Below are 27,356 nucleotides of genomic sequence, written 5' to 3' on the forward strand. Positions count from 1 at the left end.
CACCACCACCACAGCCACCCAAACAGTCTTCCTTCCATCCTTTCATCTCGCCACAGAATCGAATCGAAGCCCCATTTTGGCGAGGGAAGGGTTTGCGTAGCGCCTTCTTAGATCTCTCTCTCTCTCTCTGGGTGGAAGGAGAGGGTGGGGTGGGGTGGGTGGAGAGTTTGGTGTGGGATGGTTTTTCTTGGTTTATGTCACTTTTCTTGCTTTGGGTTTGTTTTTTTTCGAGTTTGGATGGTAGAGCACACACACACACACACACACACACACACACACACACACACACACACACTCTCTCTCTCTCTCTCTCTCTCTCATCACCAGGAAAATTGCACCCATTCCAACCCACCCCACCCCACTCCACCCCCTCTCCCCGGGCCCCCTCCCCTCCTCTCCCCCTCAATCCTCCTCTTCCTTTTTCTATATAGTTCCTACGACCTATATTCCTCTCTCTACGGCCTCAATCTCCCTCAATACCCCTCGATACTTCCCATTCTGCCAGACGGAGGGAGGGTTGAAGAGCTTTGAAAATATCTCTGCTTATTATGGAATCTCTCTCTCTCTCTCTCTCTCTCTCTCCATCTCTTGGCATCATCAACTCTCTCCATCTATCACTCTATCTATTACTGTCATTCTACCTTTACGTACTCAGTCCACTCTCTCTCTCTCTCTCTCTCTCTCTCTCTCTCTCTCTCTCTCTCTCTCTCTCTCTCTCTCTCTCTCGTGTGTGTGTGAGAGAGAGAGAGAGAGAGAGAGAGTGGGGGTGAATCCGTAAGAGAGAGAACGTAAAAGATGTGTAAGATTAGTGTTAGGCCAAAGCGGTGAGGCACAGATTAATTAAAAGAGAATAAAAATAAATAAGTATACCTTGTGTGGCCCAGAGAGAGAGAGAGAGAGAGAGAGAACGAGAGAGAGAATTAATTGGAATGAGAGCAAGAGAATTGTATTATTGGAGAAATAAATAAAGCTATGAGATTGGAAGCCGATTGAGAGAGAAAGAGAGAGAGATCAGTGTCCCTTGAAGGACCCTCCACACCATCCACCCCAACTCTCTTGCCACAGGGCCTTGAAGATTACCTAACTCCCGTCCTTGAGCGATTTAGTCTCCATCCTACATCTTACTCTCCCATGTACGTTATGTATGTACGTTCTTCCTGCACATCACTGTTCCATGTATGTTTATGTACGTTTTGTCTGCACATTAATGACTCATTTGCGTTATGTGTGTACGTACAATGTCGACACAGTTTGGTCAGTAACATAGAAGAGGAAATAAGATGACTGAAAATAAATCGCTAAGAGAGAGGTGTTGCGGAATCGTAAGCGAAGTCATTTTCCTCTCGTCTTTACTGAAATTTCGTCTTATTCTTAATAGCTACTAATTTCGTACTACTGACTACCCACTACCTATTACTGTGATGCTAGTCACGAAGAAGTGCAAGGGAAATGTTGCAGAACGCTAATGTCTTCTGCCTTTGAACTATGGTAAGGAATCTGTGAGGGGACGAATAATCACACACACACACACACACACACACACACACACACACACACACACACACACACACAAATAAAAAATAATAATAATGTTAGAAATTTTCGGGATAAATAATAAAATACTTTTCCACGTGTCAACAAAGCCATCTCTCTCTCTCTCTCTCTCTCTCTCTCTCTCTCTCTCTCCATCAAAACCTCGTCTAGATAACCCACACCCCCACAAAAAACAGAAAAAAAAGATAAGCGTAATCAGCAACAAGTCTTTATTTCCAGAGAGAGAGTGAGAGAGAGTTGATATGGGCAGAGATAAGCAAGGTCTCGTACTCGATCTCGCCGCTTTGGGCAGTTCGGGTTAATTGAGAGGGCTCGAGACCAGGCGGGGATGGAGAGCCGGGTGTGTGTGTGTGTGAGAGAGAGTGGGGGGGGGGATAGTTGGGGACGGGGTGAGGATAGAATTGGTAGGAAGGTAGTAACGAAATAGTAGTGGTAAAGTGTAGGAATATTTTGAGGTAAGAAGTTGTATGGTAGAAGTAGAGAGAGAAGTCTTTGGCAGCAGAGATCTTGGAATTAGTGGCGGATGGAAAGTTATATCAAAAAGAAAGAATACATGGAGATGTTTTTGTATTTGTGAGGTGAGGTTAGGTGTTGAAGGATTAAGATGATGTTGGATTGTATGACTAGTGATGATGATGATGATGATGATGATGGTGGTGGTGATGGTGATGAGGAAGAGGAGGAGGATAATAATGATGATGATGATGAGGAGGAGGAGGAGGATAATGATGATGGTGATGATGATGATGAGGAGAATGGTTCTGATGATGATAATAGTGATGATGAGGATGTTAATGGCGATGGTGATGATGATGATGATGAGGAGGAGTAGGAGGAAGGTAATGATGATAGTGAGGATGATGATGATGTTAATATGATGATGAGGACGAGGAGTAGGAGGAGGATAGTAATGATGAGGAGGAGGAGTAGGAGGAGAATGGCGATGATGATGATAGTGATGGTGATGGTGATGATACAGTACCGATGTTTTTCGTGCCGTTGTCAGCGTGTATTATTAACTTTGTGTGAGCTGATTCTTGTGCAAATATCAGAAGGTTGTCAGCAAGGTGTCAGGAGATGGTGTCAGTGTTGGTAGTCAGGTGTATGTTGTCAGCTGATCATTTGTACGTGTTTCTCTCTCTCTCTCTCTCACACACACACACACACACACACACACACACACACACACACACACACACACACACTAATATCCCTCCAGCAATCATAACTCTTCATCATAAATAATAATCTACTTTTATACGTGTCAGTAAAATCAGCACAAATCAGAAGTTGTCAGCAAGAGGTATTAGATCTGTGTAGTGTTGACAGCAAAGGTACTAAATCGCTGTGTAATTGTCATGTGTTGTCAGCCCGTCCTCATGCAGTTGTCAGCAAGGGTAAGGAGTTGGTGTGTAGGTTGTCAGCGGTTGTCAGCCAATTTTCATGCAGTTGTCAGCTTGGTGTGTGTACTTGTCGGTCCGCATTCGTTCCTTCACATGTCCACCCCCACACCAGTCCTCTCTCTCTCTCTCTCTCTCTCTCGGTATCTTCAACGTTCTCCATCTATCTGTCTGGTCTATCTATTAATCCTGTCATTCTGCCTTTACGTACTCAGTCTCTCTCTCTCTCTCTCTCTCTCTCTCTCTCTCTCCGGCATAATTGATAAACCGAGGCCGCCTTACTGATGATTCGGTTTGGTCCTTCGGTCTGGTTATGGATAGGGAATAATTAACGACATTCACCACGATAACTGATTTATCATGTAATTCCTTGCTACCTCCAGACGATTTTATTTAACACACACACACACACACACACACACACACACACACACACACACACACACACACACACACACACACACACACACACACACACACACACCTAAACAGAATCTCGTTAGGATGTCATTATAGGTCATACTTACAGGTGTGTGTGTGTGTGTGTTCAGAGGAGTATCTTAGGTTAATGGATTTGACTGGGTAATGCTTCTCTCCTCCTTCTCCTCCTCCTCTTCTTCCTTTCCTTCCATTTTACTTTCGTCTCATTATATAATTCTCTCTCTCTCTCTCTCTCTCTCTCTCTCTCTCTCAATTCTTCATCTTTCTCCTCCTCCTCCTCCTCCTCCTCCTCCTCCTCCTCCTCCAGCATTGTGTGTAGAGGAGGGCATGATGGATGGAGGCAAGAGCTCCTCTGAAAGCTCTTGTCAATTTCGAAGACCTGGCTCGAGGGGGTACGAAGAGCTCGATAGATAGAGGTAGATAGATAGATAGATGGTAGGAGACGGGGAGTTGTGGATAGATATAGATAGATTGATAGATGGTAGGAGGCGGGGAGAGTTCGATAGATAGAGATAGATAGATGGTAAATGGCTGGGAGAGCTCAGTAGATAGAGGTAGATAGATAGACGGTAAGTGGCGGGGAGAGGTCAATAGATAGAGGTAGATAGATAGATGGTATGTGGATAGATGGTAGGAGGCGGGGAGAGCTCGATAGATAGATGGTAGGAGGCGGGGAAAGCTCGATAGATAGAGGTAGATAGATAGATAGTATGTGGATAGATAAACGGGAAGAGACAGGGAGAGGTGGATAGATAGATAGATAGTAGGAGGCGGGGGGAGATCGATAGATGTAGGTAGATAGATAGATAGTAGGAGGCTGGGAGAGGTGGATAGATAAGTTGATAGATGGGAAGCGAGGAGAGGTCGATAGATTTCATTATACATTGGTTGTTTCTTCAGTATATGGATAGATAGATAGATAGATACGGTAGATAGATAGATAGATAGAGATTCCTTGGGTATATGGATAAAAAGTAGATAGATAGATGGATAGATAGGTAGAGAGAGAGAGAGAGTGATTCCTTGGGGTATGGGTAGAAAAGTTGATAGTTGGATGAATGTATGATAGATAGATAGATCGATAGATAACATAGGCTGAATTGTTGTAAGGATAGATAGATAATCCAATGGGTAGATAGATTGCTTAGTCGATTCCTGTTGTGTCAGATAGATAGACAAAAAGTAATCGTCTGGCTGATAGATAGATAGATAGATAGACTGATAATACATGAGTAGATATGTACTTTGGGTGACTAGTGCATGGATGGTTTGAGAGAGAGAGAGAGAGAGAGTAGCATTTCCCTTAAGAGCTGGTTTCAATTTAGTAAAAAAAAAAAATGGTATGACCGACTTCACATACATAGACAGATAGATAGATAGATAGACAGATAGATAGAATGACTGATAGGTAATTAAGGATAGATAATAGGTCAATCGCAGTGACCTTTATTAAATAGCTTGTGAATATTTGAGGCATTTAATGGACTGGGGCTTAATAAGAAATGAACTGGGGCCGTCTCTCTCTCTCTCTCTCTCTCTCTCTCTCTCTCTCTCTCTCCACTTCCTGTTCCCTCCTTTCTCCCTCTCAGCATTTTACATCACTCTGTCTCCTTTCTCAATTCTCTTCTCTTTTCTCTCCTCTTCCCTCCCGTCTTTTCCCTCCCCATTCTTCCCTTTTCATCTCTCTCCTTCCTTCTCTCTTCTCTCCATTCCGCCTTTTCCTTCCTCCCTCTTTCTCTTTCCCTCATGTTCCTCCCTTTTCATTGATCTTCCTTCCTTTCTTCCTCTCCCTTCCCTCTTCCTCCTTCCCTTTCTCTCTCCCCCTCTCTCTCCTTTCTTTTCTCCCCCCTACCCCCTTCCATTCCTACTCCCCCTCCCTCCCTCCCCATTCCTTGCTCCCTCTCGCTCTTCTACTTTCTCCCCGACTTCCTTTTCTCTCCTCTCACCCTCTCCACCTCTCTCCTCCCTCCCTTCCCTCCCTCCCTCCCTCCAAGCAGTACAGGTTTGTGAGAGAAAGGGTAGTTGAGGTCAGAGGTGTGCTACCGGATTTATGCATGGTTGTTTTAGCTTGCAATAGATTAGGTTGGGTTGGGTTAGGTTGGGTTGGGTTGGGTTAGGTTAGGTTGGGTTGGGTTAGTTGGGTTGGGTTGGGTTAGGTTAGTTGGGTTGGGTTAGGTTAGTTGGGTTGGGTTGGGTTAGGTTAGTTGGGTTGGGTTGGGTTAGGTTAGTTGGGTTGGGTTGGGTTAGGTTAGTTGGGTTGGGTTGGGTTAGGTTAGTTGGGTTGGGTTGGGTTAGGTTAGTTGGGTTGGGTTGGGTTGGGTTAGGTTAGTTGGGTTGGGTTGGGTTGGGTTAGGTTAAGTTGGGTTAGATTAGGTTGGGTTGGATTAGGTTGGAGTGGGGTGGGTTGGGTTAGGTTGGTTTGGGTAGGGTAAGGTTGGGTTGGGTTGGGTCAGTTAGGTTGGGTTGGGTTAGGTTAGGTTGGGTTGGGTTTGGGTAGGGTGGGTAAAAATGAAGTATATTTATGTGGGTTATGTTAATTCAGAGTAGGTATAATTATGAGGCTTTTATTATTATTATTATTATTATTATTATTGTTGATATTGTTGTTACTACTACTACTACTACTATTATTATTATTATTGTTATTGTTGTTACTATTATTATTTTTATTATTATTATTTTACGTGATGTAGGTTTGGTTAGATGTTAGATTGTATTAGCATGGGTTAGGTTAGGTTAATAAGAATCATTAAGTTAACCCAGTAAGTTTGTTAGCGAAATCCCTCTCTTCAGTGCCAAACGATTTTTCTCAAGCGATTTATTTTTTTTATCTCCCAAGTGTAAAGTTAGTAGGGATTAGATTAGGCTGTTTTTATTATACAGAAAAAGAAAGAACCAAGGGCTGACAATCTGTAAAAATCTCCCGTTTACAAATAAGATGCGTAAAACAGAAGTGCCTAAAACAAGCTCCGTTCATGTCGAGAGATCTGTACACACTGCATTTAACCCGTTCACTGTGATGACGTATTTTTCTATCTGTCCATCTGTCTATTGTCAGACGCCCTAGTCCCGTAAGGGGTGGCTACAAACAAATCGCCTCCATATCGCCCTTTCCCCTGCCATTTCGCTACCCTCCCCACAGCTCACCCCCCCTCTCATTTACCTCGCCACTCCATCCCTCAATATATATATATATATATATATATATATATATATATATATATATATATATATATATATATATATATATATTTTAGGGACTTTATGAGACTCGTAATTCTTGTCGGTTGAGGAAGCTCCCCAACACCTCGTCCTAAGCGATTTATTTTGTATTACATCATACTTTTCTCTTCTGTGTTAGGCAAATCCTTGCAATATCGTCATACGCTGCACAAATAATATAAAAATATATATTAACTATAGTCGCGGCGCACGACTCTGAGGTTGTCATTATCGTACCTTGGCAACCTACCATTCAAAAGTGCGTCCAATTTCGTATAAAATTATTCACGAATCATATTATTATACACGAATCACATGCGTCTCATAAACACGAAATCAGACGCACTTTTGAATGGTAGGTTGCCAGGGCACGATAATAACTTCAGAGTCGTGCGCCGCGACTATAGACATATTTTCTTTTTCGAAAAATAAATTACTTAGGAAGAGGTGTTAGGGAACATTCTTAACCAATAGCTAATACTGTATAGACGGTATTAGTGCACAAATGGTGACATTATTATTATTATTATTATAATTATTATTATTGTCATTATTATTATTATTATTATTAATTATTATTATTATTATTAATTATTATTATTATTATTATTATTACTGGTGTTATATTATTATTATTATTATTATTTATTACGAGGCCTCTCCCACCGTGCTAAGGGATCTTTGTATGCGGCATGTGTTAGGAGTGTAATGCTGTATGGTAGTGAGACTTGGACAGTAAAGGAAGAGGATATTCGTAGGCTCAAACGTACAGAAATGACAATGATTAGATGGATGTGCAGTGCGTCCTTGAATGTGAGGCCTTGGGGGTCTGGATTTACGATTGAAGAGTTGAGAGGAAGGATGGGACTGGGATGTATTGGTGTTGTATTGAGGAGAGGTAGACTGAGATGGTTTGGGCATGTGGAGAGGATGGAGGATGACAATTGGATGCGGAAGGAGAGAAGAGTGAGCGTGTGTGGTAGGTTTGCGAGAGGCGGACTGAAATAAAGACCTGGAACGAGGTCATAGGGTGTGACCTGAGGGATAAGGGACTGAATAGGGAGGTTGCCAGAGATCGAGCAGCGTGGAGTGCCGTCGTTAGGTGACCAAGGCCGACGCATGCAAGCATTTTAGCGCCTTTATAAACGATACGAACGAAAAAATATATATATATATACATTTTCCTGCTCCTCCTCCTCCTCCTCCTCCTCCTCATCATCATCATCATCATCGTCATCATTTCCCATAGTCTCCTTGTAGGTAATCTTTAAGTAAGAATGTTCCACCTGTGAGAGAGAGAGAGAGAGAAGAACCAGGTAGCTCACACCAACATGCCACCCAGTTAGTTAGTGGAACCAGTTTCTCTCTCTCTCTCTCTCTCTCTCTCTCTCTCTCTCTCTCTCTCTCAGGTACCGCACATGGGTCCTTTTCCAGTTTCCTAATACTTATTATACGCATAATGAATTATTAAAGGAAATTAAATAACAGTAAAAATAAGAATAGAAGAGAATGATAATGATAATAATAATAATAATAATAATAATAATAATAATAATAACAACAACAACAGTAATAATAATCCATCCATCATCCAATCCTATGTTGCCCCATGAGGAGCATAGAAACCCGGGGCTAGGCAAGTTGGTCCAGACATTTAAGATGAGTGACCAGCCTCACTCATCCCTGAGTGGCATTACATGAGCAATAAAACCCAACCACCCCTTGGATATAAACCTGCACCGGCTCAGTCCGACTGGAGCGCCGTAATTACCCACTAATAGTAAAATAAATAGGAAAAATATATCACAGTACTAATAACAGCAATCATCATCATCATCATCGTCACCAACATTATCATCATCACCACCACCACCATCATCATCATGCTGTAAAAAATAAAAACCTATTGGAGGGACTAATCTTGGGTCACCATAATTAGAGAGAGAGATAGAGAGGGAGGGAGGCAAAAACTTAATAGCTGGGAAGTGAGAGAAAAAAGTGGTGAAAGTTAGGAGAGAGAGAGAGAGAGAGAATAGAGAAAGCTCTGTCGATCGATAGAGAGAGGAGGCGGGACAAAAGGTGAGAGAAGAGAAAAGAGTGAGGCAATAAGGAAGGTGGAAAAGTTATTAGAGAGAGAGAGAGAGAGAGAGGGGAAAAAAGAAACGAGAAAATCAGGATGATATTGAATGTGAAAAAGGAGAGAGGAGAGAATAAGATAGAAATTAGAGACAGGGAAGAGTGATAAAGATATTAAGAAAAGTAAGAGAGAGAGAGAGAGAGGTAATAAGGAGAAAATGGAATGATAGATTTAGGTGAAGAGAAAGACAATTTTTTTTTTTTAAGAGAAAGAGAAAGGAGGAAGGAATGAAAAAATAACAGAGGAAGAGGAAGCAAAATTGGAGAGAGAGAGAGAGAGAGAGAGAGAGAGAGAGAGAGAGAGAGCCAGGGCAGTAAATAACTCTTCCCTGATTGGTGGAGCCGTCGGGGTGATGTGTGATGTGCCCGCTGATTGGCCGAGAGAGATTGCGGCTTTGAATCCCAGGCGTTGATTGGTTGAAAGATTACCATACTAAATGTTGATTGGCCGAGAGAGAGAGAGAGAGAGAGAGAGAGGTATTAAGGAGAAAATGGTATGATAAATTTAGGTGAAGAGAAAGGCAAATTTTGAAGGAAAGAAAGAATGGAAGGAAAAAGTAAAAGAATAGGGAATAGAGGGAGAGATAGAGAGAGAGAGAGAGAGAGAGAGAGCTTGTCTATTATTTCTTCGTCTGTGATAGAAAAATAATAATACTGTGAATTGATTGGCAGGTAAATCATAGGCTTCGAAATATGAGCTGTAAGTCCCTCAGGTGTCAGCTTCTATCGACCAGATCCGATTTGAGCGCCTTAACCCACTTAAACACCAGGCTTCGAAGTTATATGGTTACCACCCAGCGTAGCGAATTGGTCCTGGGGTACAGGGAACCATTTTGCTTGCCACTTAGTGTAGAGTCACCTGAAGGCAGCACCAAATGGAGCAAGAATTCGTAAGTTAATCTATGCCTGGAAGAAGGTAACTGCTAGAATACTTTTTTTTATGGAAGAAAGAAGGAACCCAAGGCCAGAAGCCGTAGTCGAAAATTAGGGCAGTTAAGTAGCCTTGGCCCTGATTGGACGAGAGGCCTGTAATTTGATACCCTGTGCGCAGATTGGCTGAGAGTTAAGGGTGCAGTGCGGGGGGAGAGAGAGAGAGAGAGAGAGAGAGAGAGTACAACGGAAAAAAAAATATGAAAGAAAAAAAAAAAGAGAGACAGACATGACGGGCAGTAAAAGATAGAAGGGTGAAAAAAAAATAATAATTACCTGAGAGAGAGAGAGAGAGAGAGAGACGCTAAGCCATTTACGTGTGTCTGTCTGCGTGTCTGTCTGATTGTGTGACGTGCTTTGATGGACAGGAGGGTGATAGTAGGGTGAGGGGATTGGAGAGAGAGAGAGAGAGAGAGAGAGAGAGAGAGAGTTGACATCCTCTTCAAACATATAATAATCGTGGACAGGTGAGAAAGCTCAGAATTTACCAAGATGCATAACACATTAAAAATAACACTAATTGAATATTTCTATTATTATTATTATTATTATCATCATCATCATCATCATCATCATCATCATTATTATTATTATAATTTTATTATTATTACTATTATTATTGTATTCCAACTATTATTATTTTTGCCAGGAACACCCATGTCACTGAATTACTGAGGTACTGCATTACTGAGGAAAAAATTACCTTACGTCAGCTTTCCTGTCCCCAGCACAACACACCAGCTTATGTTGTCCCGCGGGTCTCTCTCTCTCTCTCTCTCTCTCTCTCTCTCTCTCTCTCTCATTTGGGTAGATCCGAGTTGAGTTTGTCGTGAGTTTGTAGTTATATTATGGTTGAAAATTTTTGTTACAGATATTTGTTAGGGCTAAATGGATTAATAGATAGGTTGATAGATAGGTAGATAGATAGATGGATGATAGATAGATAGTGTTAGAATGAATGGAAGGATGCATAGAGGGATGGTGTTGTGGTTAGTGGTAATTACAGATGGGTGGATGAATGGATAAATGAATAAATTAGATGAGTGGACGAGTGAATTGATGGATAGATAAATGGATAGAAGTAGTTGGCGGTGTCTAGCAACTTTATAAAGGCAGGAGGTTGTCAGATGTGGCCAGATTTTAGCGTTTTAGGTTAACTTTCCTTCTCTGTTAGTACATTCTCTCTCTCTCTCTCTCTCTCTCTCTCTCTCTCTCTCTCTCTCTCTCTCTCTGTCCCATTTCCACACCTTATGTCTCTCATTCCTTCCCATCTCCCTTTCCTTTTCCGCTCCTCTCATCACCGTAACTTGCTCTCGTTTCCCCTCACCCTCTCCCCTCCCCTTACCTCTCCCCCTCCCCTCCCCCTCCCTCACCTGTCTCTCCCCTTTTCCCTCAATTGATTTCATAAATGACTTTCCCCTCCCCCCTCCCTCCTCTCCCTCCCCTCATCCTTAGTTCTCCTCTCTTCCTCTCACTCTATCCTTTCTTCCTCCTCTCTTTCTCTCCTCTCTTCTTCCTCTTTTTCTCTCCTCTTTTTCTACCATTTCTCTTTGTCTTACCGTCATCCTTATCTTCTTTATTATCCTCATCATTTACTCGTATTTTGTATTTTATCTTTTCCATCTCTCTCTCTCTCTCTCTCTCTCTCTCTCTCTCTCTCTCTCTCAGTATATTTCCTATAACACTTTTCCTTTCCTTTCACACCATGACTCTCTCTCTCTCTCTCTCTCTCTCTCTCTCTCTCTCTCTCTCTCTCTCAGTATATTTCCTATAACACTTTTCCTTTCCTTTCACACCATGACTCTCTCTCTCTCTCTCTCTCTCTCTCTCTCTCTCTCTCTCTCTCTCTCTCTCTCTCTCTCTCTCTCTCTCAGTATATTTCCTATAACACTTTTCCTTTCCTTTCACACCATGACTCTCTCTCTCTCTCTCTCTCTCTCTCTCTCTCTCTCTCAGTATATTTCATATAACACTTTTCCTTTCCTTTCACACCATGACTCTCTCTCTCTCTCTCTCTCTCTCTCTCTCTCTCTCTCTCTCTCTCTAATATGAGGGCAGAGCCATCAGTCAGACAGGGCAGAGGCCAGACATCACATTACCGGCCTGATTAGACCAATTAGCGGGATAGGGTAATGACGGAGAGAGAGAGAGAGAGAGAGAGAGAGAGAGCAGTTGAGATGACATGGAAGGAAAGGCCGTTGGGGGGAGGGAGGGAGGGAGAGAGAGAGAGAGAGAGAGAGAGAGAACATGAGTGGAGATGGGAAGCAATGGCCGTGGGAGGAGAGAGAGAGAGAGAGAGAGAGAGAGAGAGAGAAAACAGTTGAGAAGATTAGAAATGGAAGGAAAGGCCGTTAGGAGAGAGAGAGAGAGAGAGAGAGAGAGAGAGAGAGAGAGAGAGAGAGAGAGAGAGGTGAAAAATGGGCAAGAGAGAGACTAGAGGGAGAGAATGGGAAGAAGGAGAGGGAGAGGAAGGGAGAAGAAGGGAAGGAAAAGAGGGAGAATTGGAGGAGGAGGAGGGAGAGAGGAAGGGAGGAAAGGGAGGAATTGTGGGAAGGGAGAGGTCATATGTAAAATCAATCTGAGAGAGAGAGAGAGAAAGAGAGAGAGAGAGAGTTAAGGTCCAGTATAAATAAAAAGTCTTACTGTCTAGTTATTTAATATTGTTATTAGGATAGCAAAGCAGAAGGCTCTCCCCCACCCTCCAGACCCTCCGATTATTGGCAGTACAGGAAAATTGTGAGAAGCAACACCGTAGAGGACTAAAAGGCATGTGTGAGAGAGAGAGAGAGAGAGAGAGAGAGAGAGAGAGAGAGAGAGAGAGTATTCAAAGCAAAATGAAGTGGGAAATGGAATGAAAGAAGTTAAGAAAAATGCACGAAGAGAGAGAGAGAGAGAGAGAGAGAGAGGGAGGGAGGGAGGGAGGGAAATGGAGGAGGGAGGGATATGTCTCGGAGGATTAAGATTGTAGGGAAGAGGAGAGAGGGGAGGAAAGATGAATTTGGGAAGGAGGGACGGAGGAAAGGGGAGGGGGAATCCTAGAGAGAGAGAGAGAGAGAGAGAGGCTTAGTCCCCGGACCTGTCATATATTAAGTAGAATTACCTGTTATAGGGAAAAAATATATATAAAATAATATGAAATGCCCGGTAGGTCGTTGGTCTGAAGGGGTTAAATGATGACTACGGAAGGCTGGTATTGGACTCTTGTATGCCAGTGAGAGTGGCTGTGGTGGTGATGATGATGATGTTTTTTTTTATGCAAGAAAGAAAGAACCAAAGGCCGTTCGAGATGCCTGGACACACAACGTTTGAAAGACTGGAGATCATAGGAAGTAGGAAATATATTCAGAGGAAGGCAGTTCCAGAGTTGACCTATTGCATAAATGAAGGACTTGGGGTAGCTGTTAACTCTTGCATTAGAGAGGTGGACAGAAAAGGGATGAGAGTTTGCTGCTATAGATGGGTGCTACGCGCCCGTCGTAGAGGTGGACGAATACATGCAGACAGTTCAGAGGAGCCGTGACCATTGAAGTAGCGATAGAAAAGAGATAAAGATGCAACAGTGCAGCGAAGAGACAGAGGTTGAAGGGAGCCAGTAAGAGGATGAGAGTTAATAAGCCGAAAAGCCTTTGACTCCACCTTGTTGAGAAGATCTGTATGTGGGGAGCCTCCCCAAACGTGAGAGTTGTACTCTACACTGGGGCAAATAAAACCCCCGTGTATAAAGTCAACAGCTGTGCAGGGGTAAAGAAGGTACGGAGTCGGCTTAGCACATGTAATCTCTTGGAAGCAGATTTTACAAGAGAGGTTGGTGTTATTGTTACGGTATCGTTATTATATATAATTGATGCTGTTTATTGCTGTCTTCTTCGCTCTTCTTCGTTTGCTACATCTTCTCTTTCATTTTCTTTTGTTCATCATCATCATCATCATTAGTAGTAGTAGTAGTAGTAATAGTAGATGCAGTGGTATCATCATCATCATCATCCTCATTATTACAATATACCGTCAGCATTTAAATCTGAGGTATGGTTGAGGTATAGTGCTGGAATATTACCACTTAATTAAACCCACTATAATCACTCACCATCAAAATCATTTCTAATTAGCCTAGCCCCGGGCACCTACGCTTGTGAGTCAAAAAACCAACTCAAATAAATCATGATCAAAAATTCCCTTCCATTGTTTGGTAATTAACTTATGACCTCAAAATAATTGCCTACTAATCTACCTTAATTGCTTGCTCAACGGCTGGCTAATTAGTTACCTGGGGTCAATTTATTACCTGGCCTTACCTGTTGTTTTTTAGGCTGGCTGTGATTGGGGGAAAGGTGAGTGTTTTGATTTGTTTTATTTTGTGGGATTTCTCGTTTGGTTGAGAGAGAGAGAGAGAGAGAGAGAGAGTGCTTGTTTTGTTTAGTGTAGGATTAGTCATTATTATTATTATTATTATTATTATTATTATTATTATTTCCGACATTGTTATTATTGTTATTATTTTTATTTTTATTTTTCTTCTTTATTACCATATTCTTCTTCTTATTGTTATTATTATTATTATTATTATTATTATTATTATCATCATTATTATTATTAACCCTTTATCTTCTCCCCCCCACAGCTGTAAGGGTGAAAGGGGAGGATGGTAAGATGGGGTTGTGGTGGGCGCCCCCTACTGAAAGGCGCCCCCCACCCCTCCCCCTCCCTCACCCCCCTCATCCTCGTCCTCCTTCTCCTCCTGCCCACGACATCGCCACACCCCCAGCAAGGTATGTGCGCCAGAGGGTTAAGTTGTGTGCTGTAAAGGGTTAAGTGTTGGGCGAATTTATTTGTGTTGTGTAGGTGGATATTAATGTGGTCTGTGTCTGGTTACTACTACTAACTACTACTACTTCTGCTTCTACTACTACTACTACTACTACTTCTGCTTCTACTACTACTACTACTACTACTTCTGCTTCTACTACTACTACTACTACTACTTCTGCTTCTACTACTACTACTACTGCTGCTTCTACTACTACTACTACTGCTGCTTCTACTACTACTACTTACTACTACTACTACTACTACTACTACTACCATTATTATTATTATTATTATTATTATTATTACCGGTATTATTATTATTATTATTATTATTATTATTATTATTATTATTATGTATCTGTTACAGTCTCCTCCTCCTCCTCCTCCTCATGTCTTTATTAGTTTTACTGAGGTTAATAATATTGTAGTTGCTTTACTGATAGTCACCGGCCCTCTTATTTTGACTCGTTAGTTCCACACGATCGCACTTCGACTCAGTGCTTCATAGGAGGAGCCGCGGTGGTCTGGCGGTAACGTGCTCGCCTCCCAGTCTGCGTGTACCAGGAGCCATGACACACTTAAATAGAGTGATAGTTGTGTGTTCCTCAATGCGCTGGCCGATGACGTTATAGAGACCATTATCTTCCCTTAATGTGACGAAATTATATGGGAAAGATCGAAATCATGTGAAACACACACTGGTAAAGATAGGGGTTTCAATGTATTTCGCCAGTTTTCAGTTTTTTTCAGACACAACTGGGAAAATAGTGGTTTCTTTTACTAGACTCGTATTTACATCCATTACAGCATTTGCAGTTGTACGTGGATCATATTTAGTCGTACTTGGCTAGCATTGGCACGGTTAATATTCGCCGTCACTCTCCCGTAGAAGAAGAGGGAGGGTGGGCTGTTGTGGTTAGTCTTTCGTATCCTTAGGGCTCTGTGTGTGTGTGTGTGTGTGTGTGCGCGTGAGAGAGTGAGACTGTGTGTGTGTGTCTGTGTGTCTGTGAGAGAGAGAGAGAGAGAGAGAGAGAGAGACGGTGTGTGTGTGTGTGTGTGTGTGTGTGAGAGAGAGAGAGAGAGAGAGAGAGACGGTGTGTGTGTGTGCGAGAGAGAGAGAGAGAGAGACGGTGTGTGTGTGTGCGAGAGAGAGAGAGAGAGAGAGAGAGAGAGAGAGACGGTGTGTGTGTGTGCGAGAGAGAGAGAGAGAGAGAGAGAGAGAGAGACGGTGTGTGTGTGTGAGAGAGAGAGACAGTGTGTTTGTATTGTGTGTGTGTATGTATGTATGTATGTGTGTATGTATGTATGTGTATATCCTCCCTTCTTTACACTACAAATTATTGATATTATAATTCTGTCAGCATAAAAGTCAACATCAAATTAATCCAGTGAAATTAATATATCAAATGTCAGGCGAGGCGCAGTCTATCAGATCTCGTGACATTGAGTGGCTATCCTTGTCACACACGCTGCGTCCTGTCTCTATTTGTCATTATATTTTTAACGTTATCAAGCTGTTTATCGTTATCAGTAATTATGCATATTTTGTTATCAGTAGTTAAGCATTTTACACGTACGTTATCAGGTATGCATCACTATCAGTCGTTATCTGTCTGTTTATCTCTCTATAGCCAGACGCCTTTATCTCAAGGGGTGGCCACAAACAAATCGCCTCCATGTCACCTTGTCCCCTGCCATGTCGCTGCCCTCCCCCCAGCTCACACACCCCTCTCTCCGTGTATCGCTATCGGTAACCATTCATTTTTCGTCACCAAATTGTACATCACCATCGCTAAAAAATTAAAGACAATAACATGAACAATAACATTAACAGTAACCATGAACAATAACGTGAACAATAACCATGAACAATAACGTGAACAATAACCATGAACAATAACGTGAACAGTAACCATGAACAATAACATGAACAATAACCATGACAAATAACCATGAACAGTGACCATGAACAATAACATAAACAATAACATGAACAATAACCATGAACAATAGCCTCGTCAAAGTTATCAGTATCTTACAATAGCCGTGTCAGTACTATCGTAACAGTAGTTTGAACGATAACCCTTGACACTGATATAGACAAAGGCGATAATGGTGTCAACAATAATACCAGATTTTAGTCAGTAATACCAGATTTCAATCAACAATAATACCAGCTTTCAGTCAGTAATACCAGCTTTCAGTCAGTAATAATACCAGCTTTCAGTCAGTAATACCAGCTTTCAGTCAACAGTAATACCAGCTTTCAGTCAGTAATAATACCAGATTTCAGTCAGTAATACCAGCTTTCAGTCAACAATAATACCAGCTTTCAGTCAGTAATAATACCAGCTTTCAGTCAACAATAACACCAGATTTCATTCAATAATAATACCAGATTGATTCAGTCAGCAATAATACCAGATTTCAGTCACTAATAATACCAGCTTTCAGTCAACAATACCAGCTTTCAGTCAACAATAATACCACATTTCAGTCAGCTATAAAAGCAGCTTTCAGTCAACAATAATACCAGATTTCAGCCAACAATAATACCAGATTTCAGTCAACAGTACTACCAGATTTCAGTCAACAATAATACCAGCTTTCAGTCAACAATAATACCAGATTTCAGTCAACAGTAATACCAGCTTTCAGTCAACAATGCCGGATTTCAGTCAATAATAATGCCAGCTTTCAGTCAACAGTAATACCAGCTTTCAGTCAGTAATACCAGATTTCAGTCAACAATACCGGATTTCAGTCGACAATACCAGTTTTCAGTCAATAATAATACCAGCTTTCAGTCAACATTAGCACCAGCTTTCAGTCAACAATACCAGATTTCAGTCAATAATACCAGATTTCAGTTGACAATAATACCAGCTTTCAGTCAGCAATAATACCAGGTTTCTTTTCCTATATTTTCATCCTTTTTCAGCTAATTCCTCGTAGGTCAGTGATAGAGAAAGAAAATTGTCACGGCTCTGCATCCTTCTCATGGCCCTTCTTCGTGACTAGCAGCATATTCAGGGGTTAGTATAGTTACAGTTGAGGCGGTGATTTTAGGCCAAGTTGATGTGAAAGGAGTAGAGATCAGAAAAATACAGAAAACGCAGCAATACCATACTCTACCTTTGATTGCCCCGTACCAAAAATAAATAAATACACGAAAGAAAAAAAAATTACCTCTTCCCACCCTCAAAAAGCAATGAATGGGTCAAGTTTCGTCCAAATTCTTTCGGTCATTCTTGAAATATTTCGTTAACTAAAAGGTACAGTTGGCAGCATATACACGTGGTACAGCGTGAGTGTGTAGCAGAGGTGTAGCCTTTGGTACACGTGACAACCCTGACGTAATGACATGATTGTAGGTGGCGCTGACATGACTGAAGGCAGGTGTGAAATATTACCAGACATGACTCAACGCGGGTGTGAAATATTACCTGACATGACTGAACGCAGGTGTGAAATATTACCAGACATGACTGAACGCAGGTGTGAAATATTACCTGACATGACTCAACGCAGGTGTGAAGTATTACCTGACGTGACTGAAGGCTGGTGTGAAATATTACCTGACATGACTCAACGCAGGTGTGAAATATTACCTGACGTGACTGAAGGCTGGTGTGAAATATTACTTGACTCAACGCAGGTGTGAAATATTACCTGGCATGACTGAACGCAGGTGAGAAATATTACCTGACATGACCAGGTAACGTGATGCATGAACGTCCGATATTGTACCCAGACGGAGGTGTCAGGTATTAGGTGTCAAATATCAGGTGTCAATTATTAGATGTGAGATATCAGGTGTCAAATATCCGGTGTCAAATAATTATCAGGTGTCAGATATTAGGTGTCAAATATCAGGTGTCAGATGTTAGGTGTCAAATATCAGGTGTCAGATATTAGGTGTCAAATAATAGGTGTCAGATATTAGGTGCCAAATATCAGGTGTCAGATATTTGGTGTCAAATATCAGGTGTCAATTATTAGATGTGAGATATCAGGTGTCAAATAATTATCAGGTGTCAGATATTAGGTGTCAAATATCAGGTGTCAGATGTTAGGTGTCAAATATCAGGTGTCAGATATTAGGTGTCAGATAATAGGTGTCAGATATTAGGTGCCAAATATCAGGTGTCAGATATTTGGTGTCAAATATCAGGTGTCAGATATTTGGTGTCAAATATAAGGTGTCAGATATCAGGTGTGAGATTGTAGTTGACATGACAAAGTAACCGTGATGCATGAACGTCAAAATTGTAGTTATACCTTCACACCCACACACACACACACACACACACACACACACACACACACACACACACACACACACACACACACACACACACTGTACCAGGCTGATGTGCGTCCAACTGTACATATATAAACAACAAACAGTGACAACAACAACAGAGGATCACCAACACAACGTCAACAAAAGAAATTGGATTGAAAGATGAGAGGGTCAGTCTCTCTCTCTCTCTCTCTCTCACACACACACACACACACACACACACACACACACACACACACACACACACACACACACACACACACACACACACACACACACACACACACTGCCTCCAGCTACTTCACCTGGACTCTTCAGTCGCTTTCGCTTGGCTTGCCTCACCCCACCCTGCCTCACCCCACCTGCCTCATCCCACCTACCTCATCCCATCCTACCTTACCCCATCCTACCTCACCCCACCCTGCTAACCCCACCCTGCCTCACCCCGCCCTGCCTCACCCCACCCTGCCTCACCCCACCTTTCCTCACCACACCCTGCCTCACCCCATCCTGCCTTAACCCACCCTGCCTCACCCCATCCTGCCTTAACCCACCCCTCCTTACAACACTCTGCCTCACCCCACCCTGCCTCACCACACCCTGCCTAACCACACCCTTCCTCACCCCACCTTGCCTTACCCTACCCTGCTCACCCCACCCTGCCTCACCCACACCCTGCCTCGCCCACACCCTGCCTCGCCCACACCCTGCCTCACCCCACCCTGCCTTACCCCACCCTGTCTCACCCCACCCTGCCTCACCCCACCTTACCTCACCCCACCCTGCCTTACCCCACCCTGCCTTACCCAACCCTTCCTCATCCCACCCTTCCTCACCCCATCCTGCCTCACCCCACCCTGCGTTACCCCACCCTGCCTCACCACACCCTGCCTCACCTCACTCCTCTTCATACCTCCCTACCTATCCTTGTGCCTAGTTTCTTTTCGTACTGCTGCCTCACCATTCCTACCTTCCTGCCTACCCCATTGCCTCACATGTACCTCACACCCTGCTTACCTCACATGTACCTCACACCCTGCTTACCTCACATGTACCTCACACCCTGCTTACCTCACATGTACCTCACACCCTGCTTACCTCCCTACTCACTCCTCTGCCTACCCTTTGCCTCACTCCTGCCTTACTCTTTCCTGCCTCACCCGTGTTTCAGTTGCTGCCTGGTCCTGCATATCCCTGCCTACCCTTCTGCTTAACTCTCTGCCTCTCTCTGTTCTCAGCCTACGTGCTCTCTCCTTCTTTGCATATTCCCTTGCTTCACTCCTCCTGCTTCCCTGCCTTACCTCTTCCTGCCTCTCCTGCCTTTCTTCTGCCTACCTCCCTGCCTCACTCCGTACACGTGCCTGCTCCTGCCTACCCCCTGCCTGTGGTGATGGTATCTGGGTGAGGCAGGAGTTGTGGTGATGAGGGAACACCTGTGACCTCATCTGATACTGCCTCACCTTACCACGTACAGGCAGAGAGAGAGAGAGAGAGAGAGAGAGAGAAGTGGTAAAGGTAGTGAAGTAGAATGATAGCTTGTAGTACTAGAGTTGCTGTCGTAGTGTTTCTTGTTGTTTCATTAATTAGAGAGAGAGAGAGAGAGAGAGAGAGGGAGGGGGGGCAAAGATAGTGAAGTAGAAATAAACAAAGGTAGACAGCGTGTAGTAGTAGTAGTTGTATCAGTAGTAGTAGTAGTAGTAGTAGTGTCAGTATTAGAGGTAGACAGTGTGTAGTAGTAGTAGTGCCAGTATTATTATCATTATTATTATTAGTAGTAGTAGTAGCAGTAGTGTCAGTATTAGTAGTAGTAGTAGTTGTTGTTGTTGTTCTTTCATTGATTTGTTACAGTAATTATTTATCATTAAATACTAATTACTTTTAAAAATTTGTCAGTAATACTCCTCTTTTATATATGTAAACACAGATCACCAGCATAAAAAAAATATATTAACTCGAAGGCATAATTAAGAACACTAAGTATTTTTTTTTTTTATCTATTAACTTTCTTCTTTAAAAATGTGAGCTAACTTTAAAGAGAGAGAAAAAAAATGTGAGCCAGAAAATTTTGACTTAGGATATTTTTACTAAGATATTTTAGGTAAGAATTTTTACTAAGACGTTTTTCTTAAGATTCTTCCTAAGATTTTTTCCTGAAGATTCTACCAATATATTTTTTAGGATATTTTTGGTAAGATTTTTTTTCTAAGATTATTTTCCAAAGATATTTTTCCTAAGACATTTTTGCTTCATTAATCTGGCTCTCTGTACAGTCTTTACACCTGAGCATTTGTACTCTCTTAGTGCTATGTGGTGGCGACCATCATCCACTCATTTGATGTGGTGCTGCCCACTTCTTCCTTAGCCTTTATCAATCTTTTTCTGTGCCTGCCCTCCTCTCTTCATGTTTCTCCCATCTTTCCTGTCACTTCTTGTTGCTTTCCTTTACAGGTGGCTTTACATGGAGTGACAAGCAACGTGGTTTCCTGTAAGCCAAGAGACCATTTACAACGCTGGGTGGTAACCATATAACCAAACCATACGTGCTCACTACGTGTCAACAAGTGGGTTGGTGGAGGGTTAGTGCCCCTCCCCGTAAAACAAATAACTCAAAGTCAAATGGCCACCCCTTACGGGATTATGGCGTCTGGCAATAGATAGATAGATAGATTTTTACTCTTATATCCAAAGGTATTTTTCACTCAGATGGTTGGAGTGATAGAAGCGGTCGCGACAGGTGGCTTATGTTACGAAAGGTGGTGGAGGCTGGCCAGGTGGGTTTGTTATGGTAGCAGTGGGTAGGCAGGTAGATGGTGGGGAGGTAGGTAGGTAGGTAGAAAAATAGATAAGGTAGTCTACAGTAGGTAGGTTGGTAGATAGTTAGGGACAGGTGTGGGTAGGTAGGATGTAGGTAGATGGGGAGGTAGGTAGGTAGGTAAATAGATAGATAAGGTAGCCTAGGTGTGTTGGTAGATAGTTAGGTAAAGATGTGGGTAGGTAGGAGGTAGATAGATAGGTAGGTAGGTTGGTAGGTAGGCATATAGATATGTAAAGGTGGAGGTAGGTAGGTAGGTAGATGTGTGGGTAGGTAGGTACATAGGCAAATAGATTGATAAAGGAGGAGGTAAGTAGGCAAGTATGTAGGGGTAAGTGGGGTAAGTAGATACATGTGTAGGTAGGTAAATTAATGAGAGGTTGACAAGTAGGAAATAGGGAGGTAGGTAGGTAGGTAAGTAGGTAGGTAGGTATGGAGGGAGGTCGATTAGTAAAGTTGGTGATGGATAGGGAAGATATGAGGTAGGTAGGCATGTTAGTAGGAAGGATATGGCTGAGCAAGGAAAAAGACAATTACTTTGGTAGGTAGGTAAGTATGGAGGAGAAAATAAATAAGAAGATAGATAATTATGTAGGTAGGTAGGAAGGTATGAAAAGAGATAGTGACTTAGGTTTATAGGTAGGCAGGCAGGTGTGTAGGTAGGCGGGTAGGTATGTAGGTAGGCAGCAGATGTGTAGGTAGGCGGGTAGGTATGTAGGTAGGCAGCAGGTATGTAGATAGGCAGGTAGGTATGTAGAAAGGCAGCAGGTGTGTAGATAGGCACGTAGGTATGTAGGTAGGCAGGTAGGTATGTAGGTAGGCAGGTAGGTATGTAGGTTGGCAGGCAGGTAGACGCAGATGGAGATTTAAAATTGTAGGGATTAGAAAGTAAAGGAAAGTTGTGGACGAGGGAATGGTAGTAGTAGGGCAGGGCAGGGCAGGGCATAGTAGGGCAGGGCTGATGGTCAGGGCAGGGCAGGGTAGAACAGGTGATACAAGAGGTCAGGGCAGGACGGGAAGAAAATGACATTAAGGAGACACTTTTGCCTTGAAGAAGAAGACAAGGGTAGTTGGCAGCAAGGCAGGGATGAGAGGATGGCTTTAGAGGAGTAGACTAGCACCAGTCGAGCAGGGCAGTACTCCCGAGGTGGATGGAAAGCTGATGACAGGGAGTGCTGGAGCTCCCGTTTCATCAGCCCTCAGGACTAGTTCCTGACCATGCCCCTTTGCTGAACTTTTTCGGTGTCTCAGTTACACAGAGAGTAGGCCAGCATGCTCTCCAGTACAAATTTCTCTAACTATCTACACCAAACTACATGCACAGTACACACTACACTTCCTTTTCCAAAATTCAAAAAATTATGGCGTCTCATCACCAAGCCTCGGATTCCCCAGGGGGGGGGGACCATAAATGCCCCCACCATCCGCCCCTCTCCCGGTGACGACTTGAGGTGCCTGGAACCACTGTCTGACTCTCTTCTTCTTCATTTCTGCAACATTCGCGGCCTTTCCTCTGACTTTCGCTCTGTTGAGCACCACCTCTCCTCCTCTAAACCTCACCTTCTTTTTCTAACTGAGACTCAGCTGTCTGAGGCAACAGACAGCAAACCCTTTTCTGTATCCTCCTACTTTCTCTATACTCATTTCAAAGCCAAAGGTGGCTGTTGTGTATATATACGCAACGACTTATCTTGCTCTCGTGTTCCTGAACTCAATTCTTCTGAATTCTCTACACTCTGGCTTCGGCTTTCCTGTCATTCTCTGACTAAATATATCTGTGCTGTTTACTTATCCCCTAATTTTACTATCAAAAATTCTTCGACTGTCTTACTTCTACGATGGAACACATTCTATCCATTTCTCCTTTCTCTGAAATCTCCATTCTTGGAGATTTCAATGTTCACCACCACCTTTGGCTCATCTTTCCTTTCACTGATCCACCTTGTGAACAAGCCTACATCTTTTCTATCCTTAATGACCTAGAGCAGCTTGTACAGCACCCTACCCTTATCCCTGACCACCTTGGAGAGAGCTCCAACATACTTGACCTCTTCCTCACAACTAATCCTTCTGCTTACTGTGTTAATCTTTTCTCTCCGTTGGGCTCCGATCACAACCTTATCACCTTAACCTGTCCTATCACTCCGGTATGGCCTGTGGACCCTCCAGGGAAACGTCGTCTGTGGCATTTTGGAGCCGCGAACTGGGAGGCCCTCAGGCAGTACTTCTTTGATTTTCCCTGGAATGATTATTACTTCCATGGCCGTGAGCCATCTGAGTGTGCCTTGCGCATTACGGAGGTTATTCTCTCGGGCATGGAAGCATACATTCCTTTCTCATATCCTTTGACTAAAGCAAGAAAGCCTTGGTTTAATCACGCTTGTTCTAATGCTGTCCACAACAAGGAGAGGGCCTACAAAATGTACCGGAGCCAACCCACCCTTGAATCACATCATCTTTACGTTTCTGCCCGGAATCGTGCTAAGTCTGTTCTTCGCTCTGCTAAAAATAATTTCATCCATATTAAGTGCTCTCAACTCTCCAACTCGAATTCTTCCCGCTCCTTCTGGCACCTTGCCAAAAACCTTTCTAACAACTTTACCTCATCATCCTTCCCTCCTCTTTTCTACTCTGATGGTTCTGTAGCTATTTCTTCTACTGATAAAGCAGATCTCTTCGCACAGACTTTCTCCTCCAATTCCACCTGAGACGATTCCGGTGCTGTTCCTCCATCACTTCCCCCCTCTGACTTCCTCATGGCTGACATTAAAATTTCTTCAGTTGATGTATTTTCTACCATCACTGGCCTCAGTACTAACAAGGCATATGGGCCTGATGGGGTCCCTCCTGTTGTTCTCAAGAACTGTGCTTCTGTGCTTACACCCTGCCTAGGCATACTCTTTCGCCTTTGTCTGTCAACTTGCACCTTTCCTTCTTGCTGGAAGTTTGCTCTCATTCAGCCAGTCCCAAAGAAGGGTGACCACTCCCAACCCTCCAACTATCGTCCAATTGCTTTAATGTCCTGTATTTAAATTTGGGACCACTCCCAACCCTCCAACTATCGTCCAATTGCTTTAACGTCCTGTATTTCAAAAGTTTTCGAGTCAATTCTCAATAGAAAAATTTTAAGGCATCTTTGCTATCACAACCTTCTTTCCGATCGTCAGTACGGGTTCCGTCAGGGACGCTCCACTGGTGATCTTCTCACCTACCTTTCAGACTCCTGGTCATCCTCCTTTCGGGACTTTGGCGAAAGCTTTGCCATTGCACTTGACATCTCAAAGGCTTTCGATCGAGTCTGGCATAAATCTTTAATTTCCAAACTGCCCTCCTACACTTTCTATCCTTCTATCTGTGCCTTCATCGCTTGCTTCCTTTCTGGTCATTCTATAGCCGCTGTTGTAGACGGCCATCGTTCTTCTCCCAGATCTATCAACAGTGGTGTTCCTCAGGGCTCTGTCCTATCACCAACTCTCTTCCTTTTATTCATCAGTGATCTTCTAAGCTGTACATCTAACCCTAGCCACTCGTACGCTGATGACTCCACCCTTCACCTTTCCATTCGGTTCCCGCAACGCCCATCTCAACAGTTGCTTCAACAAACAAGGGATGAGGCTATGGCACACCTAATGTCTGACTTGGTCGTATCTCTAACTGGGGTAAAAATAATATGGTTGTTTTTAATGCATCTAAGACTCAGTTCTTACACCTATCAACCCGACAAAATCCTCCACAGGTATACCCACTAATGTTTAATAATATTCAGCCTAATCCTGCATCATCCTTGAACATGCTTGGGGTTTCATTTACTCGGGACTTATCTTGGGAAGATCATATTACATCTCTTATAAAATCTGCTTCCAAGAGATTGGGTGTGCTAAGCCGACTCCGCTCTTTCTTTACCCCAGCACAATTGTTGACTCTGTACAGGGGTTTTATCCGCCCCTGTGTGGAGTACAACTCTCATGTGTGGGGAGGCTCCCCACATACAGCTCTTCTCAATAGGGTGGAGTCAAAGGCTTTTCGTCTCATTAACTCTCTTCCTCTTACTGACTCCCTTCAACCTCTGTCTCTTCGCCACACTGTTGCATCTTTATCTCTTTTCTATCGCTACTTTAATGGTCACTGCTCCTCTGAACTATCTGCTTGCATTCCTCCACCTCTACGACGGGCGCGTAGCACCCGTCTGGCAGCAAACTCTCATCCCTTTTCTGTCCAACTCTAATGCAAGAGTTAACCGTTACTCCTAGTCTTTCATTTATGCAACAGGTCAACTCTGGAACTGTCTCCCTCTGTCTGTATTTCCTGCTACCTATGATCTCCAGTCTTTCAAACGCAGTGTGTCCAGGCATCTCAAAATGATCGTATCTTGAATTTGGCTCTCTATTGTATTTTGTTTTTCTCGTGGAGGGAACTGTTACTGCGGGCTCATGGCCTTTGGTTCCTTCTTCCTCGCATAAAAAAAAAAAAAAGACAGGGCAGGGCAAGGCAGGGTAGGGAAGGGCAGTAGCGGGGCAGGGCAGGGCAGGGCAGGGGGAAGCAGTGTTTACCTAGCCAAATATGCGACGTGTGTGCAACTTTCTCACAGCATCTGAGCCGGCCAGAAGCTGTTTAGTCCCCCACCCCACCCCACTCACCCCCCTTACCCCACCCCACTTACCCCCCTTACCCCACCCCACCCCTCACCCCCTTACCCCACCCCACCCCACTCACCCCCTTACCCCACCCCACTCACCCCCTTATCCCACCCCACTCACTCCCTTGCCCCACACCATTCACTCCCTTGCCCCACCCCACTCACCCCCTTAATCCATCCCACTCACCCCCTTACCCCACCCCTCCCACCTCACATATCACACTCACACCTGTCACCCCACCACCCCTCTCACTCCATTCACCCCACTAACCCACTCACCTCTCCTACCTCACCCCATCTCACCCTTTCACCCAGTCACCCCGTTCACCCCACTTCCGTATCACCTCCCCCCCACATCTCACCCCTCTGACCCCTCTCATCTCACCCCTCACACCTAGAGAGAGAGAAGGAGAGAGAGAGAGAGAGAGAGAGCAAAAACTGGGTCAGCCTGTTGCAAGTTATCCTTTTTTTCTGACGTTCTTTTGGGTAGAGAGCAAAAAGAGAGAAAAAGAGAGGAAGGAGAGGGAGAGGGGAAAGGAAAATGAGAGAGAGAGAGTAATATAAAGTTGCAAAGGCAAGAAATTGATATGTGAAGGACTTTGTAACTCTCTCTCTCTCTCTCTCTCTCTCTCTCATCCACCTCCCCTTTCCCCCACCTTTCTACCTTTCCCATCCCATCCTCCCTCCCTCTCTTCCTTTCCCTTTCCCCCCTCCACCCCCCCTACATACCATCACACCTCTGTCTTTCTCTCTCCACATCCGCCTCACCACACACTGCCTACCCACCATAACTAATCACCTACCTTCCCACTTACCTACCTGCCTACTTACCTACTATGCCTCGACTTCCCTTCCTTCCATAAACTAACCTAACCTAACATACTCACAAACCAACTGACCGACGCAGCTGCCTACCTACCTGCCTACCTATCTACCTACCTACCTCCACAAAACACCCGTCAGTACTGCCAATCCAATCTGAGCTGAGCTATCTGGATCTTGTTTCAATATTGACGGTCGTTATTAGTGTCAAAGTGGTAGCATGCGAGGGTGCGTGATTCCATGCTGATTGTGCGTGGCATGACTACTGGGCCTCAGAGAACTTGTAACCTA

General features: G+C 43.6%; 1 protein-coding gene across 1 annotated transcript in view; it reads left to right on the plus strand.

The window, feature by feature from the left end:
- Positions 1-27,356, plus strand: part of LOC145399618 (netrin receptor UNC5C-like) — a 443,677-nt gene that overhangs the window by 66,905 nt on the left and 349,416 nt on the right. Inside the window, exon 2 of the mRNA XM_080272158.1 lies at positions 14,302-14,449. Coding sequence (XP_080128284.1) covers positions 14,323-14,449 — 127 coding nt within the window. The 5' untranslated portion in view covers positions 14,302-14,322. The remainder of the gene's footprint in view (positions 1-14,301; positions 14,450-27,356) is intronic.

Source organism: Coenobita brevimanus, chromosome 50 (genome assembly GCF_032717465.1).
Source record: "Coenobita brevimanus isolate Jiangsu-jjx chromosome 50, ASM3271746v2, whole genome shotgun sequence".
Lineage (NCBI taxonomy): Eukaryota > Metazoa > Arthropoda > Malacostraca > Decapoda > Coenobitidae > Coenobita > Coenobita brevimanus.